The sequence below is a fragment of the Pristis pectinata genome, chromosome 3, assembly GCF_009764475.1.
Source record: "Pristis pectinata isolate sPriPec2 chromosome 3, sPriPec2.1.pri, whole genome shotgun sequence".
Lineage (NCBI taxonomy): Eukaryota > Metazoa > Chordata > Chondrichthyes > Rhinopristiformes > Pristidae > Pristis > Pristis pectinata.
This window is the reverse complement of record NC_067407.1, coordinates 98,247,627-98,272,899: the sequence shown is the minus strand read 5'-3', so window position 1 is coordinate 98,272,899 and position 25,273 is coordinate 98,247,627. Positions and strand designations below refer to the sequence as shown.

At 41.1% G+C, this 25,273-nt stretch overlaps 1 protein-coding gene across 4 annotated transcripts in view; it reads right to left on the bottom strand.

The window, feature by feature from the left end:
* pde10a (phosphodiesterase 10A) overlaps positions 1–25,273 on the bottom strand; it is a 296,991-nt gene that overhangs the window by 46,196 nt on the left and 225,522 nt on the right. For all 4 annotated transcript variants that reach the window (XM_052012872.1, XM_052012873.1, XM_052012875.1 and 1 more), the window contains 5 exons: positions 24,475–24,533; positions 22,385–22,436; positions 19,371–19,513; positions 14,696–14,788; positions 7,361–7,547 (listed from right to left, as the gene is read on the bottom strand). In XM_052012872.1, the coding sequence (XP_051868832.1) occupies positions 7,361–7,547; positions 14,696–14,788; positions 19,371–19,513; positions 22,385–22,436; positions 24,475–24,533 (534 nt within the window). The remainder of the gene's footprint in view (positions 1–7,360; positions 7,548–14,695; positions 14,789–19,370; positions 19,514–22,384; positions 22,437–24,474; positions 24,534–25,273) is intronic.

Here is a 25,273-nt window from a genome sequence, read left to right as displayed (position 1 = left end):
AATGGTCACCTACATGAAGCATTAAAAGCAACAAGTAAATGAAGGCCCCATTAAGGGCATGCACACTATAAATCACTAAGACAGGTGATACACTAGCCCGAGTCTTTCAGTGCCTCACTGAATGAATGCAATTCAGGGAAGTGCTTAAGAGATTGGAGAAGAACAGCAGCAGGAACATGAAAGAAAGTGCTTCTGCTTCTCAAATGTCATCTCCCTCAAACTTGTCCCATGTGCTGCCTTATGACACAAAGCCCAGGTCTGCCTCTGCACATACAAATGCAAGGGCCAATGGTGAGACTCCATGGGCTCTAAAGCCCAGAAAGCGTCAGTCAAGAGTATCTCAGAGATGTGAACCAGTTGAAGCTACATGGGTTGCCTCTCAGAAGAGCTGAGGAAGATGAGTTACAATTAGTAGTTTCACAGGATATGCAGGAGGACATCTCATAGCGTATCAGTATGTGAGGTTTCAGTACTTTGGAAGTACATAAAAACTGTTTGTTGACAAAATTTTCTGGGCTGGAATATTTTCTGATTAGTATTTTAACTGAAGATGGGTAGGGATGGCAAGCATTGCTGTTTCAGGACTGGATTGTGTTGGTAGAAGCATGGAGAAAGGAGAATTTGGTAACAAATGTCAAATAGGTTGGCCTGGTGAAAATTAAATCATTCTCCATGTGATGAGCTTATCTCAGGAAACTGAAAGAGGCTCTTCTATCATTTCCTCTATCTTCTTCCACAAACCTGATCCTGATCCGTCCTCCCCATAATCTGAAGAAGCCCTATCACTCCACTTACATCATCACTGCACAACGTATGAAGTGCAGCAGGGCACCATCATTTGGAGACCCTGCATGATGTACATTAAAGGCACCTCCAGATCTGTAAAGGCATTTGATGCATGTTGAATAGCACCTCCAAGTCGTCATAGGCAACTCGCATTCTTATCAACAGGGGGCATTTATACTGTTCCCAGACCATCATTGAGTTCCTCAGGGGTCAGATCTTACCTCTGACCAATCAGCCCATTAAGCTGCTTAGAACTGGAGAGAGATGAGGACTGCTGCAGGGTAAATTCATCATGGCAGCTGGGAATCTTACATGTACTTTCAAAAAGAATGTGATTGAAAAATGTCTGCAAGTTGATGGAGTGAAGTCCTTTCAGTTGATGAGCATTCCTGATTGGCTAGCATAACCACATTCATGTAGTGGAAAGAGCAGCATCAAATGCAAAATCATTCAAGTGCACCTTAGCAGGAGAGGTGACAGTCCAGTCTTTGTCATTCAGTGACCATGATCTGCTGTAAAGAAACCAGCAGCTCATTCGTAGTAGGAAATTGCTGGAGGGGTCAGAGAAAAATGGTGACAGTGACATGGACATAAACACCGTGCCTAAAGAAAGCAGTCAGTGCCACAAACCACACATATACTCATTCTGACTGGCTGCATCATTGCAAAACCTGATGTCATTAACCACTGCAGAAAAGAAAGCAACAGTGATCTGCCTGATTAATTTGTGCAGGCCCATTGCATAATCTGAATACTTCTCCAAAAGAGCCTTGACAAAGAGGTTGTGAACACAGAGGATGTAACAGCCAACAAGAGAGCAATGAAACCAGCACAGTAAGTACCTAATACTCAGATCCCACAGAGTTCAGACCTGCCAAAGAAACAACATCTAAATCTGGTCCTTGTGTAGTGAGTACGGTTTCCCATGAGCTGGATCCATTTGATGATCCTATCTTCCCTGGCTAGTTGGAATTTGTAAGGAGCAGTCTGCTACTGATCTGTGGCTCTTGAGTTGTCCATCGTGGTCCTTCTCTGGGTCCTACGAACTAGCAGCATAAGCAGCATCTCTGGTCATAGATACAGTGCAAAACAGGTAAATTCACAGCCTGGAAAGTGAAAATCAAAGTATGCAGATTTTCTCAAGGTTTCCAAACAATCTCCTAATACAGGTTCTATGAAGAAAAGCTGTCACAGTTAGTCAAAAAGCAGTTGTGAAGGCAAGAGTGAACTTAACAGGAATAGATGTCAAATGTGGGAATTCCATGTAGCACAGAAATTGTGTGCAGAGGGGTACTAAGTGACTGCTGTACATACCAAGAGAACCAGGCAGGGACTGGAATACCCTCACTAACTAGTCTTCAGTTCTGAATACTGGAGAAGATGTGTGTTCTTCTGCAGAGTACAACCAAGGTCAAGTCCATGGCACCATGGGTGATTAAGCTATATGGAGTAGGAATAGAAAACTCAGGAAAGCTACAACGATTGACAATTAGAGAATGCTTCTCTGCAGCCACAGACATGATTCTAGGTATGTTGCATCTCAGGTGCCAGGGTCAAGGACATCACTGAGCATTTGCAACTGAGACTGAAGAGTAAACACCCAGTCTTGATCCATATCACTATGATGATATAGGCAGAAAGAGGAATGGAATCCTGCAGAAAGATTACAATAGGCAAAGAGATTACAAACACAGAACCTCAGAAGGAAGTAATTTCTGCATTGCTACCAGTGTTGCAGGCTTGTGAATACAAAAAATAGGAGATGCTACAGAAAAATGTATACCTGAGTTGGAAAGAGGGCTTTTCATCTTTGAGGCATTGGAACTGATTCTGGAAGTGGTACCTTTGCAAAGGTACTGGGGTTGCATCCCAACAGGCTGGAATCAATTTTTGCCTGTGCTGTGGGCAGAGCTCAAACTAGCTTAGCAGGGGTTTGGGAACTTGAGAACAGTTTCAGAAGGGAGACAGATAAAGTCTTATGTGGATTATTAAATGACCCTTTAAGGCAGAGGAAAATGATAGAAAAACAGCAGCAAAGAAACTTGTCAGTGTTTAATGGTACACACTTTAATTGAAGAATTCTGGGGAAAAAGAACAGATGATTAAAGACAATGAAGCACTTCTTAAGGGCAGGAATTTCTGTTCAACATTCCCGAATTCTGGGCTTTCATGGGATTGAGAGGGGGGAATGAAGGAGGTGGAATTGTAATATCGGTAAAGGAATCTTTATGGAAATGTATGCTTAAAAATATCAACTATGAAGCCATGTGGGTTGAACTGAGGAATGAAAAAAAGGACATCAGAGGTTTGAAATACTCAGAGCTAAAACAACAAACATGTAGGTAAATTTCTGAGGGCATAAAAGTTTCAAACAAAAGCCTAGCTGGTGGGTCCTTTAGGGTCTGCTGGCTAGCTGCGGTGAATGTGGCAGTGCATTCCAGACTTCCGCGTGTGCACACAACAGCTTGGAAGTTGGGAATGCTCGAACGATAAGACCCCTTGCTCTGCCCCTGGACACACCATTGAGTACAAAGACATCCAATAAACCAAGTAGAGGGACCAAATATGTCCCACATCTGGCTTGTCAGTTTTACACCTGATATAACAGGTACATCTAGCATTTGAATGGGGTCATCAACCTTCACTTAAAACTTGGGTAAATTTTCAGATTATTTTTCTGTATTTCAATAGAGATTCATATTTTTAAGTAATGAACAGATATTTCATTCTTTTCCCGAATAAATTAAGTATTTAAGAAACAATTTTCAACAGTTTCCAATTGTCTCAGGTCACCAGACATTTAAAAACAATGAAAAGGCCTGGCCAGCATGTGCAGTCAGTAGGCTGTCAGGCAGTGCACGGCTGTAGCTCCCACCACTTGTAGCTGCGTGTTGTTTGCAGGACGGGTGGGAAAGCTACATAGCAAAATGAAAGGGGAGGGAGCTTGTGTTGAAGGTGAGCTTTATATAAGACGATGGAGACACATGGAGGGGGGAGAGAGAGGGGTTGGGGGGGAGAGGGAGCATAAGCGAGCATACGAGATAGAGGCAGAGGGACAGAGATACGGGGAAAGCATCAGTCAGATAGTCAAAGTGCTACATCTTGACATTGTTAGAGAGATAACCAAGGCACTTTATACATTAACAACAAGAGGGTAGCTAAGGAGAGGGTAGGACCATCAAGGACAAAGGAGGGAATTTATGCCTGGAGCCAGAGGAAGAGCGCAAGATACCAAATAAGTATTTTGCATCTGTATTCATTAAGAAGGAGGACATGCATGATAGTGAGACCAGGAAGGGGTATGCAGTTATTCTAGGGCATATTGACATCAAGGAAGGGGAGGTGTTGGCTCTTGAAGAACATTAAGGTGAACAAGTCCTCTGGGCCTGATGGGATCTATCCCAGATCATTGAGAGAGGCCAGAGAGGAGATTGCTGGGGCCTTGACAGACAACTTTGTATCCTCTTCAGCCACAAGGCGAGGTCCCAGAGGACTGGAGAATAGTCAATGTTGTTCCTTTATTTAGAAGGGTAATAGGCATAATACACCAAATTATTGACTGGTGAGCCTTAGATCAGTGGTAGGGCTATTATTGAAGATTACAGATAGGATTTACTCACATTTGGAAAAGCATGAACATTAGGGATAGTCAGCATGGCTTTGTGCAGGAGAGGCCATGTTTTACAAACTTGATTGAATATTTTTGAGAAGGTGACGAAGATGATTGATGAGGACAGAGCAGTGGATGTTGTACAGAAGGACTTTAGTAAAGCATCCTTCATGCTAGGCTGATTCAAAAGATTAAGGCACATGGCAACTTGGTAGACTGGATTCAAAACTGGCTTGGCCATAGAAGACAGAGGGTAGGAGGGGTTTTATTCTAACTGGAGGTCTATGACCAGTGGTGTTCTGCAGGGATCAGTGGTGGGACCTCTTTCGTTTGTGTATATATAAACGATTTGGATGAAAATGTAGGTGGGCTGATTAGAACATTTGCAAAAGACACAAAAATTGGCAGAATTTGGAAAATGAGGAAGGTTGTCAAAGGATTCATCAGGGTATAGATAAGTTGGAAATATGGGCAGGGAAATGGCAGATGGAATTCAGCCCAGACAAGTGTGAGGTGTTGCATTTTGGGAGGTCAAATTCAAGAGGAAACTATATAGTAAATAGCAGGACCTTCAGGAGCACTGACGTATGGAGTGATCTTAGGTGTAAGTCCATAGCTCCCCGAGAGTGGCAACACAAGAAGATAGTGTGGTAAAGGAGGTGTACAGTTTGCCTCCCTTCAATCAGTCTGGTATTGAGTATAAAAGTTGGCAAGTCAAATTGCAGCTGCATAAAATCTTGGCTCGGCCACATTTGGAGTATTATGTGCAGATCTGGTCGCCGCATTACAAGGAGAATGTGGAGACTTTGAAGAGAGTGCAGAAGAGGTTCACCATGATGTTGCTTGATTAGAGAGTGTTAGAGGTTAGACGAATTTGGATTATTTTCCCTGGAGCATTGGAGGCTGAGGAATGATCTGGCAAAAGCATATAAAATTATGAGAGGCATATATAGGATAAATATTCAGAATATTTTTCCCAGGGTAGAACTGTTAAATACTAGAGGAGATAGCTTTAAGATGAGAGGGAGAACGTTTAAAGGAGATTTATGAACTTTTTTTTAAACAACAAGGGTAGGTGACTGCCAGGGGAGAGGGTGGAAGCAGATACAATAGCATCAGTTAAGATGCACGTAGACAAGCACATGAACAGGCAGAGGATGGAGGGATATAGACCATGTGCAGGCAGATGAGGCTACTTTAGTTTGGCATCATGGTTGGCACAGATATTGTGGGTTGAAAGGCCTCTTTCTGTGCTGTGCTGTACTGTTCTATGTCCTAACTAAAAGGGAAAGCTACAATTTCACAAAGCAAGTTGCACTTTGACAGAGGGTGGAAGTGTGTGTGCATATGCAGGCTGAGTGAAAAAGAACATAAAACACTGAGTAACAGCATTACCATCGACTGAGCAAGTGAGTTACAGTATGATTGAGAGCTAGGTATCCATTAACCAAGGAGGGCTATGCACTGTTCTAGATGGAGCAATATACTGGCTGAAATAAAATTGGGCTCTGACAAAGTTGGAGCTGCATTCTCCAAGAGGAAGGCCAACACAGAGAGAGAGAGAGAGAGAGAGTGTGTGTGTGTGTGTGTGTGTGTGTGTGTGTGTGTGTGTGTGTGTGTGTGTGTGTGTGTGTGTGTGTGTGTGTGTGTGTGAGAGAGAGAGAGAGAGAGAGAGAGAGAGAGAGAGAGAGAGAGAGAGAGAGAGAGAGAGCGCAAATGATCCAACAACTAGGTGAACGAGAAAGAGAAGAGCCAGATACTGAATAAGGAATGGATAATTTACTAATCAAGAGCTACATACTACAGGGAAAGGTACAATAACTGAGAGAGCCATGCACCAATTGGGAGAGAACTACACATTCACAGAGAGAGAGCACATTTCAAATTTTTGTTCTAAATTTTACATGTTTTCCTTTGGTATTTATCATCTATCAGGATCTTAAAAACACTCAGTATTTGTAACATTACTCAACTTCAGAAATGTTCTGTTGTAACATCTCATGTCATGTAAAGAATCAACAGCTTCATAGTATATTAGATACTTAGGCAATATTCCAATATATAAGATTTGAGACATAATTATTAAATTAAAGTTAAAATATTAAAGATGCTGTTGAATGATTTGGCTGTCATGGTTTGAAACTGCAATGTGAAATATTAGTGGTAAACGTATTTTTTTTTACCAATATTATACAGAAAAATCTACATAAGTAACACCTTTGAAGAAGTAACTATTTTAAATAATAGCATTTATAATGATTTCATAAAAAACACAATAATTTGAAAAAAAATTTCTGAAATCATGCAGAAAAAGGTTTTGGCCATTATATCCTTTCACTGGAATTAGATGAAATATTAATATATTCTCTCCTCCAATACTTTCTGATCTACTTTAGTGTTTTTTTGTTTTGATTTCTGATTTCCAGTCTTTTTCTTTTTATTAGATCCAATAATGTGGACAGGTCAAACTCACTCTAAATTAGGATACTCACAAACATGGATAATGATCTAAATTTACACCATATTTTACAATTATTATCGTTCAGTATACATGCACCAATCCAGTCCCTAGCCATCGTAGAATCTAGTAAATTACAATTGTTTGCTGGGATCCCATGTGAAATAACAAAACAAGTTTGCAAACTGAGATGTAGAACCACATGGATGTATAACTCGGGCTTGAGTATAATATTTTTCAAATCATTAAAATGAATGGATGAAAAAGTATGACTAGCTCATAACTCAAAAGGCGGCGAGGCCTCTTAATGGTAAAATTATCCCTTCAGCCTCTAAAGTAATTTAAAGTCATGATACAGGATGGCAAAATTCTGAATTAGTAACCCAAACAATTTACATAGGATTTTACATGTACATATACATGTTTTAATTAAAAACGTTAAAAGACATAATTGGAAAAGTTTACAGCTTTTGAACGTTAATGCAGACATTACTTAAGTTACTTACATTTGCACAGTGTAAAGCCAAAGCACAGAAAACTGCAAACATTTTAAAGTTCTTCTCATCTGTTTGAGTAAAGGCTTTACCACTCATTTTGTTCACCATTTGTATAACACCAATGACAATCCCTCGGCTGACGATAGGCATGCAGAGAATGCTTCGTGTTGTATACCCTGTATACAGGTCTACTTCTCTATTGATGCATGAAAAAAAACACAGCTTTTAGATTTAAGTGAACTGAAACTAAACATTTGAAAATTGTTCATGATGATTTCTTTGCCCAGTTAATTTAAACATATTATCCAAATTATCAATTAGAATCAAGACAACAATTCACCACCATTTCTAACTTCAAGTGCCATTGTATTTCATTTTCATGAAAGTCAAAATGTAATCAGTAGCACATTTTTCTGACCAATCAGATTCAGGTCTATTACCAAGTGCACTTAAAAATGTTGGCCAAGAGTTTCAGCTTTGGCCAAAATTGGTTATCTGAGCAGAAATTGCAATCAAAGTTGTGCTAGTTTCTTGAAGTGCTTTGTTCATGTTTTTGCTCAAACTCATCTGTGAATAGCAATACAAAATCTTCCACAAACCCAGCACACCCAATGTTGTAGAACACAACCTAAGAAAAAAATCTATTCAAAACGCAAATTAACCTGGTGCTATTTTAGTGTAGCTGAAACTGAATTTATTATGAAAAAAATGTAATCAGAATGCCCAGATCATTGCCTGTCAATAACCCAAATTTAAAATGGGAATTTAAAAAATTACACAGAACCATTTACAAAAATCACAGACAGTAGTTACCAGTGTGCATTAATTGGCTTTTTTATAAACTTTTGAAACATTACTAGAGGTCTATTTATAAGTCATGCCCCAGCCCCCGATAAAAATAACTAAATTTTAAGTTTTCTAGAAGTCCTGCAAATGTATATATTTAGCAGAAACCAGCCATGCCAATTAATTTGATTTGTGCTTATGGATATTTCTGTAATGGACTATATTTTAAACGTGCAAGATACCAATCTGAACTAGAAACAAATTTAAAATTTGACCTTTTGTGCTGTTTGACAAATTTGGGCTTGTAGGAACTCAAGCCTATGACATTTATTTTTCTATCTAAAGTAATGTAGCAAAGTAATTATTGAAGAAATTTCAAAGTATTCTTGAACATAACAATAAGTTATTAACTTTTTCAATAGTATCAAAAAATTATGAAAAAATACATATTGATATATTGGAAGTTTGATGCAATATAATGGAATTATAATAAGATAGTGGTTATGGTATGTAGCAAGCAGAGTTCTGAACCATTGATCCAGAAACACAAGCTCAATTCCCACCATGGGAGCTGGGGAATTATAATTCAATATTTAGATAAATCTCAAATACAATAAAAAGTTAAGTAGCAATGACCATGAATGTCAACAACAATGAGCATGACTGTCATAAAAATCAATTTTGTTCACTAAGGGAAGGAAATCTGTCATTCTCCCATTGTTTACCTGGTAATTTATTGTAGTTTTTGCAGTATAATGATTATATTCAAACTACAACCAACAGCACTACAAAACATAGGCTGTATGTATGAAAGTAACTTATGACTGCAGAGAGCACATTGTGAGCATGTAATTGATAGAGTTCCATTGAAGAATTTTAATATTCTCTAATGCAGAATCAATGGAGTAACATGGAGGAAACAAGGACAATTAACATACACAGGCTTTTTGTTGTGGGTTTGATGTCACATCTGTTGTACAGGTTTGATGGGGTTAGCTTTGCAGGGACTCTTGTTCCTTGCAAGGAGGCCTCTGTAATTACCAGATGAATGGAAAAGTGGGTAAATGAGTATTGTAGGATGAATGTGTTATACCCAATGCAGTAAATGCAAGTTGAACATCAGTGAAATGGGAGCCATTCTTATTATGCCTTCAGCTACCAGGGTCTTAAATTCTGGAAACCAAATGGAGTTTCACCAATGCCTTAAGCACAACCTCTCTATGTTTGTATTCACTTCCCCTAACAATAACAAAAAAAAGTTCTGTTAGTTTTCCTAATTACTTCCAGTACCTTTATATTGGCTTTTGTGCAAATCATGCACTTGGAAACCCAGATCCTTCTATATCTCAGAGTTCTGCAATTTTTCACTATTTAGACAAAGCACATTTTTCTATGTTGTCTACTAAAATGGACAATTTCATATTTGCCCATGATATTCCATTTGCCAGGCCTTTGCCCACTCTTTCACATATATCCTCTTTATGTCCTCCATAGTGTTGAGTCCGTTTCCCAAATGGTGTCATTAGCAAATTTAGAAATTTTATTTTTCATTTTGAAGAATAAATCATTAATATGGATTGTGAACAATTGTTAATCTAGAGCTAATCCTCGAGTGTCCCCGCTTCTAATATTATTCAATTTTAAATAGTTACTTTTTACACCCAGTTTTGTATATTTCAACCAGTTGGTTATCCATTCCGTTACTTGTTCCATCTCGTACATTCTGACCTTATTCACTGGTCTATTGTATGGCGCCCAACTGACAACCTTTGGAGATCCAGTTAAATTACAACCACTGTATCACTCTTGTCTGATTTCTGATTTCTCCGTAACATATTCAAAAGGATTCAATTCTGTTGGTCAAGCAAAATTTGACCAGCAAGACTTTCCCTTTTGGAATCTATGCCCTTATTTCTTAGACTTTATTTTCTAGATGTTTTCCCATTTTCTCAATTAGCAGGTAAACCATACTTCCCCTAAATCAATGTTATGTAGATTTATCTAAAGTAACTATGAGAGATAATACACTGTGGAGTAATAATGGAAACTGGATGCTTAAATGGTTGATGCGAAGGTATGAAATTCTGACTTCTTATGAATCCTTCTCTCCACAGTTGGCAGTTGTGTGGTTGGCATCTAGGCACTGAATGTCCTTCCCCAAATCTCTCTATCGCTCTGCCATCACATTGCTTCTTAAAACTTAGCTTTCTCATGAAGCTTTTAGTTAGATGTCCTAATGAACCTAACATTCTTGGCATCAATTTTAGTCTCATTCTGACCCAGCAAAGCACTTTTGAACACTTAATATTTAAGCTTCTGTATAAATGCAGCCAGTTGTTCTTATTAACCTTATTGATGATGAATGGCAAGCACGTTCAGGCTGAAACAACGTGGATACAAGACCCCCCCCTCCCCAGCATACTACTAGCTAACGTCCAGTCTATTGAGAATAAAGTTGATGAACTAAGGGCAAGACTGACCTACCAAAGAGAACTGAGGGACTGTTGTGTACTATGTCTCACTGAAATGTGGCTCACACCTGCCTCAACTGACTGTGCTATTCAACCTGAGGGCTTCTCAATTCATTGAATGGACCATACAGCGTCCTCAGGCAAAGTTAAAGGCGGAGGGGTCTGCTTCTTAATCAATAACTTGTGGTGCTTGGACGTGACAGTCCTGGCGAGCTCCTGCTCACCCAGCCTGGAATATCTAACGGTGAAGCGTCGACCATTCTATCTGCCAAGGGAGTTCACTTCAACTATCCTGGTGGCAGTCTACATCCCACCACAGATGGACATGAAGCCTGCTCTCAATGAGCTATACTCCATGATCAACAACCTTGAGATAGGATACCCTGAGGCCCTCTTCATTATCACAGGTGACTTCAATCAGGCCAACCTCAAGAGCGTGTTACCAAAATACTACCAGCACATCTCCTGCTCCACCAGGGGCGCCAACACCCTTGACCACTGCTATACAACCATCAAAGATGCCTTCCGGGCCACCCCTCATCCTCACTTTAGGAAATCAGACCACCAGGCTGTGCTCCTCCTCCCTGCATACAAACAGGAATTGAAACAGGAGGATCCAGTACAGAGAGTCATGCAGCGCTGGTCTGAGGAAGGAGATGAGCTCCTACGTGACTGCTTTGAGATCAGACTGGTCCATGTTCAAAGACTCAGCTGCCAGCCTTGATTAGTATGCCACCACCATCACAGACTTTATCAGCAAATGTGTGGAGGAATGTGTACCAAAGAGGACAATACGGGTGTTCCCAAACAGGAAACCACGGATGAACCAGGAGATCCACTCCCTACTGAAGTCGAGGACGGCTGCACACAGATCTGGCGATCCTGATCTGTACAAGAAATCCAGATATGACCTTCGGAAAGCTATCAGGGATGCCAAGAGGCAATAACAACTCAAAATAGAGTCCCAGACCAGCCGTCAGTTATGGCAGGGCTTACATGCCATAACAGGCTACAAGACGAAGTCGGGCTGCATAGTTAACAACAGCGCATCCCTTCCTGACGAACTTAATGCATTCTATGCGCGTTCTGAACAGAAGGGAAGTGGATTGTCACCATCCACCCTGGCAGCCTCCAATGCAACTGAACCTGTGGTCACCGTTGAGGATGTAAGATCAGTCTTCCGGAGAGTGAACACGAGGAAAGCATCTGGCCCAGATGGTGTCCCTGGTCGTGTGCTCAGATCTTGTGCTGATCAGCTGGCAGAAGTATTTGCGGACATATTTAAACTCTCCCTGCTTCAATCTCAGGTTCCCACCTGTTTTAGGAAGACCACTATCATCCCGGTACCGAAGAAAAGCAAGGTAACATGCCTCAATGACTACCGACCAGTGGCTCTAACATCCACCATCATGAAATGCTTTGAGAGGTTGGTCATGGCACGCATCAACTCCAGCCTCCCAGGCAACCTGGACCCACTGCAATTTGCCTATCGCCAAAACAGGTCCACAGCGGACGCCATCTCCCTGGCCCTACACTCAGCTCTGGAGCATCTGGACAGTAAAGGCACATACTTTAGACTATTGTTTATTGACTACAGCTCTGCCTTCAATACAATAATCCCAGGCAAACTTGTCACCAAACTCCAAGACCCAGGACTCAACACCTCCCTCTGTAACTGGATCCTTGACTTTCTAACAAACAGACCGCAATCAGTGAGGATAGGCAGCAATACCTCCGGCACGATTATTCTCAACACTGGTGCCCCACACGGCTGCATCCTCAGTCCTCTACTCTACTGCCTATACACTCACGACTGTGTGGCCAGATTCTGATAACTCCATCTACAAGTTTGCAGATGATACCACCGTTGTAGGCCGTATCTCAGACAATGAGTCGGAGTATAGGAAGGAAATAGAGAGCTTAGTGGAATGGTGTGATGACAACAACCTTTCCCTCAATGTCAACAAAACGAAAGAGTTGGTCATTGACTTCAGGAAAGGGGGCGGTGTACATGCACCCGTCTACGTCAACGGTGTTGAGGTTCAGAGGGTTGAAAGCTTCAAGTTCCTAGGAGTGAACATCACCAACAGCCTGTCCTGGTCAAATCACGTAGATGCCATGGCCAAGAAGGCTCACCAGCACCTCTGCTTCCTCAGGAGGCTAAAGAAATTTGGTTTGTCCCCTTTGACTCTCACCAACTTTTATTGATGCACGATAGAAAGCATCCTATCTGGATGTATCATGGCTTGGAACGGCAACTGCTCTGCCCAGGAGCGCAAGAAACTGCAGAGAGTTGTGGACACAGCCCAGCACATCACGGACACCAGCCTCCCCTCCTTGGACATAGTCAAAGACCCCACCCACCCGGGTCATTCTCTCTTCTCCCATCAGGTAGAAGATACAAGAGCCTGAGGGCACGCACCACCAGACCTAAGGACAGCTTCTACCCCACTGTGATAAGACTATTGAATGGTTCCCTTATACGATAAGATGGACTCTGACCTCATGATCTATCTTGTTGTGACCTTGCACCTTATTGCACTGCACTTTCTCTGTAGCTATGACACTTTACTCTGTACTGTTATTGTTTTTACCTGTACTACATCAATGCACTCTGTACTAACTCAATGTAACTGCACTGTGCAATGAATTGATCTGTACGATCGGTACGCAAGACACGTTTTTCACCGTACCTCGGTACAAGTGACAATATTAAACCAATACCAATACCAAGTAGAGGGATTAAGCATGATGTCAGTTGCTGTGATCAGGGGTAGTTTAGCAAAGGGAATATTCAAAATTCAGTATAATTCCTTTCTGGGTGTACCTCAAGCTCAATCACTTCCTCCACTTTCACTGTAAGGATGCAGGATGCCCTCTGGCTGCACGGTCAGAATTTGTCAAAAGTGTAAAGCAGATTTCTGCCCATCGTAGAACTGAAATGACTCTCATTCAGCCCAAACCACATATATAATGTGATAGAGAATGGTGATCATAAACACATTTTATTGTTTTTGATAATTCTAACAAGCTTTTTTGCAACTCTTAACATACTCTTTGTACTCCTTTGATGCTCTTTATTTCTCGCCTGTACTCATGGGATGTTCATCATCCCTTTCCCAATTCCTTTTCGTACACACTGAGACTTCCTTTACCCTCTAAACAGCTGGGAATCCAGATCAGGAATGGAGAGAATGCCCTACTCCCTTTTAAATACTATTTACTTATCACTCCTGAGTTCATGTTGGGTCTTTGACCCCTACATGTCAAACCTAAAATTCTTATCCTTGCACTTGAATTTCTCCATGATCACCGTCTTTAGAGTTCATTCTGCATTCCTCCCTTTATAGCCTTGTGCATCACTGATTTCCTCTGCTATACCACTGTCAGCCACAGCTTCAGGTGTCTAGGCCTTTAATTTCCCTCCTGAATCTCCCTTCCATCATAGTCCTGTTCCACTTTAAGTAGTCCATACAACATACCTCTTTGGCAAGCTTTGAGTCACCAGTTCCCTGCCTCCTTAAAAAGTTCGGTTTCAAATTATTTCCAACAACACTCCCACAAAGTGTCTTGGGTCATATTACTGCATTAAAAGTGCTACATAACCTCAAGTTGTTGGTGTTGCTATATGAATAGTAGAAGACGATAACTTTAAATCTCATACTGGACTGTCACTCAGTTTTATAAATCAAACTTTAAAAAGGCAGCACGAAAACTTCCAATATGGCTCCTTTCATATGAATGAGCAGCACTGGAAGAAGACATGAGTAAAAGGTAATTTTTAGCTTCAACATGGCACTAATTTGAAAGAAAAGACCCACATATCTGATCTATGAGGAATCCTTCCATATGTCTTAAAAATCCATTGGCAGGCTTACTTGCCTATTAAGCATAGCTGGAAAAATAAAACTGAAGGGACAGTCTTCCAAGGAGATTTGATAAATGCAATGTCATTGTAATGTTGGTACAGTTCAAGAAAATATTTACTTACATCAACAGTTTTGTGCTGTCAAAACATTGCTTTTTCATATGATCTCAAGAATCAATTAATGTTAAAAAAAATCAAAGTAATTTGCAAATAAATGACCTGTTGAAGCGAGGGTCTGCATAGGCATCAGGAATGTTTAGAACTTCTCCTGTCCGTGCCACTTGTCCAGCAATTCCTTTCTCAATAGAAAACCTTATCAATAGAACAGAATTGATTGGTTAAGCAATTTTCTTCAGCAGTTAATCTTGGAGCACATCTTCCAAAGGCTCACCAGTGATCACAGACTTTTCTCACTAGAAGACATGCAAACAGGCTGAGACAGCTATTTGTCCAATTCCCAAACGACTTCCTGTCAGTCCAACAGGACATGCAAACTCCAACACCAGAAATTCAGGCAGCAAGGATCTGAATCAACACACCTGGACTGAGGAATGTTGGGAGACTCCTCTTTATAAGCTACTTTAGAGATTTCCAGCTCCAGCAAGGGAACCACTCAACATTCCTGCTAAACTCCAAATCTCTCAACATTCTTCTCACCGACTTTCCTGGCAATAAATTTAATACTACCTGTACTAAAAAATGCAAGTGTCAGGGACGGCTGAAGTGTGAAGCTGGGTATGGTGATTTTTTTTGTCTCATGGACAGATGGTAAAAGTGGAGTGTCACTAAAAACCCAATGGCATGTTTAATGCAATCCAGGAGAACAGTATGGGAGGCTGTAAATTGGCGCAGTAAGGCGACCAGATACACAGAGACAAATCCCATGCATGCTGGAGACCTGAACAATAAAAAAAATTACTGCAAACCCAGAGCAGGCTAGACCCCTTCTGTGGACAGAGGAATGGAGGCAATGCCTCAGGTCACTGACTGTTCTGATGCAAGGTCTCCAATTTAGAACATTAACTCTTTTTTTTAATCTCAGCAAGAGCAGCAATAAAGGACTAATGAGCTTTCTGTTCTGTTCTCCATTTGACAGTGGCAACAGTGGAGGCAGACACTCCATAGAACCATACAGCACAAAACAGGCCCTTTGGCCCAACATGTTGTGCCGTCCATCAAACCACCCTCACACTATCTAACCCTTTCCTCCCGCATATCCCTCTAACTCACATTCCTCCATGTGCCTATCCAACAAACTCTTGAACCTGTCCAATGTATCTGCCTCCACCAACACCCCAGGCAGTGCATTCCATGCACCAACCACTGTCTGGGTGAAAAACCTCCCTCTGACATCTCCCTTGAACCTCCCACCCATAACCTTAAAGCCATGCCCTCTCATCTTGAGCATTGGTGCCCTGGGAAGGAGGCGCTGGCTGTCTACTCTATCTATTCCTCTCAGTATTTTATATACCTCTATCATGTCTCCTCTCATCCTCCTCCTTTCCAGTGAATAAAGCCCTAGCACCTTATAAGCCTGTGCTCATATTCCATACGCTCTAATCCAGGCAGCATCCTGGTAAATCTCCTCTGCACCCTCTTCAACGCCTCCACATCTTTCCTATAATGCAGCGACCAAAACTGAACACAGTACTCTAAGTGTGGTCTAACTAGAATTTTGTAAAGCTGCATCATCACTTCACGGCTCTTAAACTCAATCCCACGATTTATGAAAGCTAACATCCCATAGGCCTTCTTAACTGCTCTATCCACCTGTGAGGCAACTTTCAGTCAACTGTGAATATGAACCCCCAAATCCCTCTGCTCCTCTACACTGCCAAGTACCTTGCCATTTACCTTGTACTCAGCTCTGGAGTTTGTCCTTCCAAAGTGTACCACCTCACACTTCTCTGGATTGAACTCCATCTGCCACTTGTCAGCCCAGCTCTGCATCCTATCAATATCCCTCTGTAAGTTCCGACAGCCCTCCACACTATCCACAACACTGCCGATCTTAGTGTCGTCTGCAAACTTACTAACCCAGCCTTCCACCCCCTCATCTAAGTCATCTATAAATATCACAAAAAGTAGAGGTCTCAGAACCGATCCCTGTGGGACACCACTAGTCACTGCCCTCCAATCCGAGGGCACTCCTTCCACCACAACCCTCTGCTTTCTACAGGCAAGCCAATTCCTAATCCACACAGCCAAGCTTCCCTGGATCCCTTGGCCTCTGACCTTCTGAAGAAGCCTACCATGAGGAACCTTATCAAACGCCTAAAATCCATATAGACTACATCTACCGCACTACCCTCATCAATCTTCCTCGTCACCTCCTCAAAGAACTCTATCAGGCTTGTGAGGCAAGATCTTCCCTTCACAAAGCCATGCTGGGTGTCCCTAATCAGTCCATGATTCTCCAGGTGTTCATAGATCCTATCCCTTAGAATCCTTTCTAACAGCTTACCCACCACAGACGTAAGGCTCACTGGTCTGTAATTCCCTGGACTATCCCTACTACCTTTTTTGAACAAGGGGAGAACATTCGCCACCATCCAATCCTCCGGCACCATCCCCGTGGACAATGAGGACTCAAAGATCCTTACCAGCGGTTCAACAATCTCCTCCCTCACCTCTCGAAGCAGCCTGGGGAAAATCCTGTCAGGCCCCGGAGATTTATCTGTCTTGATATTATTTAACAACTTCAACACATCCTCTCTCTTGATATCTACAACCTCAAGAACATTACCCTTACCAGCACTCCCTTCCGCGTCATCAAGACCCCTCTCCTTGGTGAATACCGAAGAGAAGTATTCATTGAGAACTTCTCCCACTTCCGCCGCCTCCAGGCGGATTCTCCCACCTTTGTCTTTAATTGGACCCACCTTTACCCTAGCCATCCTCCTACCCTTCACGTACGTGAAAAAGGCCTTGGGATTTTCCTTAACCCTACTAGCCAATGCCTTTTCATGTCCCCTTCTAGCTCTCCTCAGCCTTTTCTTAAGTTCCTTCCTCGCTCCTCTATATTCCTCACGGGCCCTGTCTGAACCTTGCTGCTTATACTTTATGTATGCTACCTTCTTCTCCCTAACTAGTCGTTCCACCTCTCTCGTCACCCACTGCTCCTTCACCCTGTCATTCCTTCTCTGCCTCACCGGGACATATTTGTCCCTAACATCCTGCATAAGATCCCTGAACATCGACCACATCTCCATGGTATATTTCCCTTCAAAAAGGACATCCCACTTTACACTCCCAAGTTCTCTCCTTATAGCCTCATAGTTCGCCCTTCCCCAATTAAATATCTTCTTGTCCTCTCTGCACCTGTCCCTGTCCATGACAATTTTAAAGGTTATGGAGCAATGGTCACTGTCCCCCAAATGCTCACCCACCAATAGATCCTTCACTTGTCCCGGTTCATTTCCTAAAACTAGATCTAGCATGGCATTCCCTCTAGTCGGCCTGTCGACATACTGCATCAGGAATCCCGCCTGGACACATTTAACAAATTCCGTCCCATCTAAATCTTTGGCATTAAGCAGGTTCCAGTCTATATTTGGGAAGTTGAAGTCTCCCATTATAACAACCTTGTTATTTTTGCTTCTCTCCAAACACTGCCTGCCAATCTGCTCCTCTATATCTCTACCGCTACCGGGGGGCCTATAGAATACTCCTAGTAGAGTAACTGCTCCTTTCTTGCTCCTTACTTCCACCCATACGGACTCTAGAGATGATCCTTCTACAACATCCATCCTTTCCACAGCCGTAACAGTGTCCCTGACCAGTATCGCCACCCCTCCTCCTCTTCTCCCTCTATCCCTCTTAAAACACCGAAAACCAGGAATATTCAATATCCACTCCTGCCCTGATGTCAGCCACGTCTCAGTAATAGCCACAATATCATAGTCCCCCATACTTATCCAAGCCCTCAGTTCATTTCCCTTATTCCTGACACTTCTCGCATTTAAGTAAACACACTTCAGTCCATCTACCTTACTACTTTTATAGCCTGTATTCTGCTTTTCCTTCCCCAAAGCCTCTCTACCTGTTTGATCTAATTTTTCCCCATCCCCTTCTTCCTCTGACCTACTCCTCTGGTTCCCTTCCCCCTCACAAACTAGTTTAAACCCTCCCGAACCACCCTAGCACAGCTAGCCGCACTCATCAGCTGTCAAGGCCATTCAGAGACAAGCTTGCCAATTATGGTCAGAAAGGCCCTGCATTATGCAAGACCTCAGAGGGTTTCTGGTATCCTGTTGGACGAATGCACCCAGGTAGTAGCAGCATGCCACAAAGGGGAAATGACCACTAAGCTCAGGTAGTTTGCCAGACATCACAATAGCTGCTCCAAGAAAGTAACGCAGCTATCAATCAGCAGATATTAGCTCTTATAATAATACAGTAAATTTTGAGCAATGAGAAGTACTTTAGCTCAGTGTATCAAACTACAATCCAAAGAAGAAGAACACTCAGAACCTGACTTGTACACAACTACCTAACGCTTCTGGATATGCTGGAAACTTTGACGCTGGTCCCCGACCATTCTTGTATATCAATGACCAAAAAAAGAGATAACAACTTGTCGAATGCTCCCTAGTTGTCAATTTCTATGTGATCTTAATATGCAAATATGTAACATGTTGCTATAAAATTACTTTCACCACTTTATTAATTGTTTTGTTAACCTATTACGGCAGGACACAACTGTAAGGCAATACTATAAGTTGTCGAACCATAAAGGCAATACTATAAGTTGTCGAACCATAAAGTCAACTTCTAGTTCGATAACAAATTCCTTCAATGTACAGATAAAGAAATGGAACAGAACTAAACACTCTGGATTCAATTTTCTCCCTTATTTTTGTTACTCAGTGTTGATAAAGCTGTTATTTGGTACCTAATCTCTTTGGTTTTCTTGAAGACTGGTCTTCCTTCTTTCACTTCACCGATGTCAAACAAGTCTGAATACAACTCTCTCTTGTTGTGGTCAACCTGAAAGAGTGCACAGCGATCTGCATTCACCAAGCTTTTTGCATTTATCTGGGGAAAAAAAATTAAAACGTGATCAATTGCAGATGTCAGAATAAAGATTCAATAGTTGTTTTGACCCTGAGATTGGTTGAAAATGACAATAGCTCCATTGTGCAAAAAACAGGCTTTGTGATTTCTCAACAATGTATTTTGTGCCAACTGTATTTAAAATCACAGAATCCAAAGACATTTATGGCACAGGAAGCAGCCATTCACCAGTGTCGTGAAGTAGGTAAAATGAAAGGGGAGACACCTCCCTGTCTATATTAACTAAAGTATTTAAGTGCAAATAATATACTTGCTTCAATTTGAAATGGTATTGAAAGCTTGTTTGATGCTAAAATTAGTATCTACTGGCATTCCTTTAAACTGTTAATGTGTATTCAGGGTCAAGCCCTGGCATGTGTCCCCTATACATTTTGTACATCATATTTGCTATCTGTTCCTATAAGGAACTACACGTCTCTGTCTATACTTGAAGATTCAAATCCCCAGCTATAGTTCTGCCATTTTACATTGTTGCCTTATGTTTCCAATAGGCCTATGCTAAGTACCTGGATAAACAACATTTATTTCAGCCCGCATCTGCAGCCACAACTTTCCATTTAGTCGGAAGCAGCTTTCATTTACACAGTTGTGTGCTGTGAAAAGCTAGGGCTCTTGCTTGATGAGAAAGATAAGCTGTAGGCTCTATACTATCAATACCATAGGATACACTGGAAACAAGATGGGAGGCTGATGCTATAACATTAGTGGTTCCTAGACACCATATCTCTCTCTATCCCAATGTTGTTGCAACAAAGTCATGGCCCTAAAGCAGCAGTAGACTCTGCTTTTTGCCCGTTTTCTTTTCCACAAATACACATACCGGAGGTGACATTTCAATGTGATCTGAATCAGAGCACAAAAATGGACCCTTTTGGCACACCTTGTCCACGCTGTCGACCTATGCTAATCCTATTGCCCGCATTAGGAGCATATTCTTCTACACATTTCCTATCGAAGTACCTGTCCAAATGCCTTTTAAATGTTGAAATTGTATCATACTCCACCACCTGCCCTGGCAGCTTGCTCCAGATATTCACCACCTTCAGTGTGAAAAACTTACCTGAGATCTGCTTTAAATTCTTCTCATCTTATATCTGTGTCCTCTAGTTTTGGAATCCCTTGCCCTGGGAAAAAGATTCTGATCATCTATCCTATATATGCCCCTCAGAATTTTATAAATCACTATAAAGGTGACCTCTCAGCATCCTACATACCCAGCCTATCCAATCTCTCCTTATCAATACAGCCCTCCATTCCAGGCATGTCCTCGTGAATCTCTTCTGCACTCTCTCTATTGCTGCTGCATCCTTCCTGTAGTGTGGCAATCAGAACTGTAGACAATAATCTAAGTGCATTCTAACCAATGTTTTGCATTCTGATTTCAATTAAAAGGAAAGAGGAAGACAGAGGTAGCTTGTGCTTACTTAACCAATTACTGATATGTTGAGAAAGGAATGGCCATGCACATTAGAACCAAATTCAATGCTGGGGTTAAAAAAAAGGCACAGTGCCATTTTTCTGTTGTTTTTATGGTTTAAAATTAGTTAACTAATCTCAATAGTTTCTTCCAAAAATCATATGAATTACATAAAATGTGTATTGTAATAATTTAATTTTTAAAGTTTTATTTCATAAGGTAGACACTGCTCACTCTGACTGCACATTACTGTCATTCACCCAATCACATCTCTACCAGCCAAAAATGGAGCTATTTGTACACTATTTCCATCTCCCAGCTCTGCATCAGTAACCCTGTACTTCATGGTTTCAAATCCTCATCCAGGTATGTTTTAACACATTTGCATCATCCACTCTCTCAGACAGCGGATTCTGAACCCCTCCTGCTCTTCAAGTGGAAAAAAAAACAGGATTTCCTCAACTGCAACTGCCCTTTACGTATTACTAAGTCTGTGCATTCAGTTAAGGTTCATTCTATCTAGATTTCTCAAAATTCCCATTAAACCCCCCTTTGTTGCCTTTATTACAAAGAAATCAGCCCCAGACTAGTTAGTCTTTCTACTTAATTACAATTCTCCAGCCCTGGGAATATCCTCATTAATCTCAATCAGGAAAGTGTCAACTTCCCACCGGAAGGCTGCAGTTAAGGACAGGCTGCAAAAAAGAGAAGGCTCCAAGGGCAGATAATCATTGGCAACTCCCCAATCAGCAGCAAATATCTTCAATTTTAAAAGATAATAGGCATACCTTGGCTTATTGTATCATCAACAACATAAAATCCTCACTCGGCCTTATTACAAATAGTTGTACAGTTGCATTCTTAACTAAACCAAGTTTATAGTAATTTAAACAGAGTCTGCTTGTTTCTTTAGAGCTTAGGCAAAGATATAACATCACAGTAAAGGAGTTTAACTGTTTCAATGTTATAACTGATCTTCAAATATTTCATGCTGATACCAATTACAGAATGTCAAATCAACACTGTTCCCAAATATTCATGTCCCAAGAAGCATCAAAATTTATCATCAAGATAAGACTTGTTTAACAAAAATACAACACCCTTCTGCTTCTTCTATTATAACCTATAACTGGCACTGATTTCCATAGCTACAATTATTTTTCAGTCCTGTGTCCAATTCTGAACAAGATCATAAAACATTTATGTAAATCTTCATATGCAATCCATTTCATGAATGGATGGCATGAGCAAGTATAACAGGAGCAGAGTGCCAAAGAAATACTCATCTGTCATTCTGATGGTAAAGCAAATGAATTTAAAAAAAGGCAAATCATGCTTTTATTCCATCAACTTCTTTCAGTTAAACACCTCTTGCTAAAACTTGGATTCTTCCAGCAGCATAGACAAGTACTCACCATAATGTGTTCAAGTAGTGAATCTATTGCCAATATATTATCAAAGTAGGTTCTGTATGAAAAAAGTGAACAGTAGCAGTTATTTACTCCATTCACGGTGATTTCCATATACTGAACACAATGCCAAATTAATCTAAATCTCTTCTGTCTGTACCTGATCCATAACTCTCCAATCCCTGCATATTCATGTCTATCTAAAAGCCTCTTAAGCCCCACTATCGCATCTGTTTCCATCACTACCCCTTGGCAGCCCACTGCAGGCACCTACCACAGTCTGTAAAGAAATATGGTGATAATTTTTCTAATAACCAAAAATTAAAGCGATATATAATTAAAGTTTATTTGGATTGATCAATCAACATTACGTCTCTTCTCAAAGTACTCATATTCAACCATTTCTAATTCTTAACATTATTCTTATTTGCTCACATGAACAGCAGGTTTAAAGGACAATGTTGTTTCTGACTCTAAAGGTCAACCAGGATTTAACTACGTATCTACATTGTACTTTACATTTCCAAACAATTTTGAACTGAACTAGAACAATGCATCTCAAATGCTCACCAAAGAACCCTTCCAAGATGTGCTTATGCCTAATGCAAATCATACTGCATATCATCCAGTTGTGCCCATTAACTAATTAACCTGGCAGACCACATGTTTATACAACATAGAACAGAACAGCTTATAAATGCCAGAGAAATATAGGGAATTCAGCTTTTTTTGTCCACCGACCCAATCCCTTATGTGTTGTTTATGTGCTAAGGCCCTGGTGTTGTGCAAGTACAGATTTGGGAGCACAAAGTAGTGAAGGTGAATCTCAAAATGTGCACGTGCACATGGCCCATTGCTGCAGGAATTTCGTGGACGATGTATTTAATTTGGAGGAATCATAATTTGCCCATGACAGGAAGGTCAGTACTAAGGCACAGTGTGGTAAGAAATTAAGTATCACAATGTATCAGAAGTTACTCTCAGTGGAAGTCGATGTGTCGATGTTGGGTGAAGTCCCACTGTGAAAGTTGGTAAATTGGTTTATTATCATCTCTTGTACCGAGGTACAGTGAAAAACTTGTCTTGCATACCATCCATACAGATCATTTCATTACAACAGTGCATTGAGGTAGTACAAGGCAAAATAACAGAATGCAGATCAAAGTGTTACATTTATAGAAAAAGTGCAGGCAGACAATGAGGTGCAAGACCACAACGAGGTAGATTGTGAGTTCAAGAGTTCATCTTCATCTTATCATACTAGGGGACCGTTCAATGGTCTTATAACAGTAGGACAGAATCTGTCCTTGGGCCTGGTGGTATGTGCTTTCAGGCCTTTGTATCTTCTGACCAATGGGAGGGGGGTAGAAGAGAATGTCTGGGGTGGGTGGGGTCTTTGATTATGTTGGCTGCTTTACCGAGGCAGTGAGAAGTGTACACAGAGTCCATGGAGAGGAGGCTGGTTTCCATGATGTGCCGAGCTGTGTCCACAACTCTCCGCAGTTTCTTGTGGTCACGAGCAGAGCAGTTGCCATACCAAGCTGTGATGCTTCCAGATAGGATGCTTTCAATGGTGCATCTATAAAAATTGGTGAGTGTTAAAGGGGACATGCCAAATCTCTTTAGTCTCCTGAGGAAGTAGAGGCGCAGAAGAGCTTTCTTGGCCGGGGCATCTACGTGGTTGGACCAGGACAGGCTATTGGTGACGTTCACTCCTAGGAACCTAAAGCTCTCAACTCTCTCAACCTCAGCTCCATTGATATAAACAGGAGCATGTGCATTAAAATTTAAATCAGGCTCTTTGAGAGCATCTGGGAGCCCAACTTAAAAGTGAATGCAGAGATCTCAGGAAACCCAGCAGCAAAACAGAGACATAGCCAGTAAATTTATCTGCAATGTCATCAATATGCCAAAGGGATTTACAAGGTTTATTCTCTGCTAAAACCATCATTTTGTTGACAGTTTGATCTTGGGTGTCCTAATTCAGATTTTCTGTTTTCAAAATATACTGAACTGCACTGACTGAAAACTAACACTATCTACTGAACATTGCCTTAAACAATTTATTTGTCATATCAAATATATTAATCACTTACTTGGAAACATCCAGTAGAAAATCATTCAATTCAGTTTGCTTGGCAAGACCTTTGGACACCTGAAAAATAAGACTGCATTTCAGGGCAACATTGAACAGATCTTTTTTCAATGTATTCAGTTCCGAGTGTGTTTTATGGCAGTGACTGTATGTACGGATGCATAAGAGAATGCTTATATGCATGTAATGAGTGAACATTCGTATGTCTGCATTTTGTGAGAGTGTGTATTGGTGCATGAAGTTTTTTTTAAAATTTCTTCACAGAATCTGGGTGTTACAGCGAAAGGCCACATTTATTGCATATCCCTACTTGACTCAGAAAAGGCTGTGCTGGACTGTTCTATTTTGAATCACTGCAGTCTGGAGTAGGTGCTTCTACAATGATATTAGTTAAAGCATTCCAACATTCTGACCCAGGGACAATAAAGGAATATTGGTATGTGCTCACGTAATGTAATACTTGACTTAAAATTATGAAAGACTTAGATAGGCTAGTTAGCCAGTGTCTGTTTCCCATGGTAGGAGTGTCTACAACTGGAGGGCATAGGTTTCAGATGAGAGGGTGGAGGTTTAAAGGAGATCTTAAGGATACATTTTTCACACAAAGAGTAGTTGGTATCTGGAATGAGCTGCCAGAGGAAGTGGTGTAGGGAGAACAAGTAAAAACATTTAAGAGTAACCTGGCAGATACTTGAATGAGCAAAGCACAGAGGGATATGGCATTAATGCAGGCAAGTGGGATTAGTATAGATAGTCGTCATATAAACAGTGGGCTGAACAGCCTGATTCTATGCTGTACA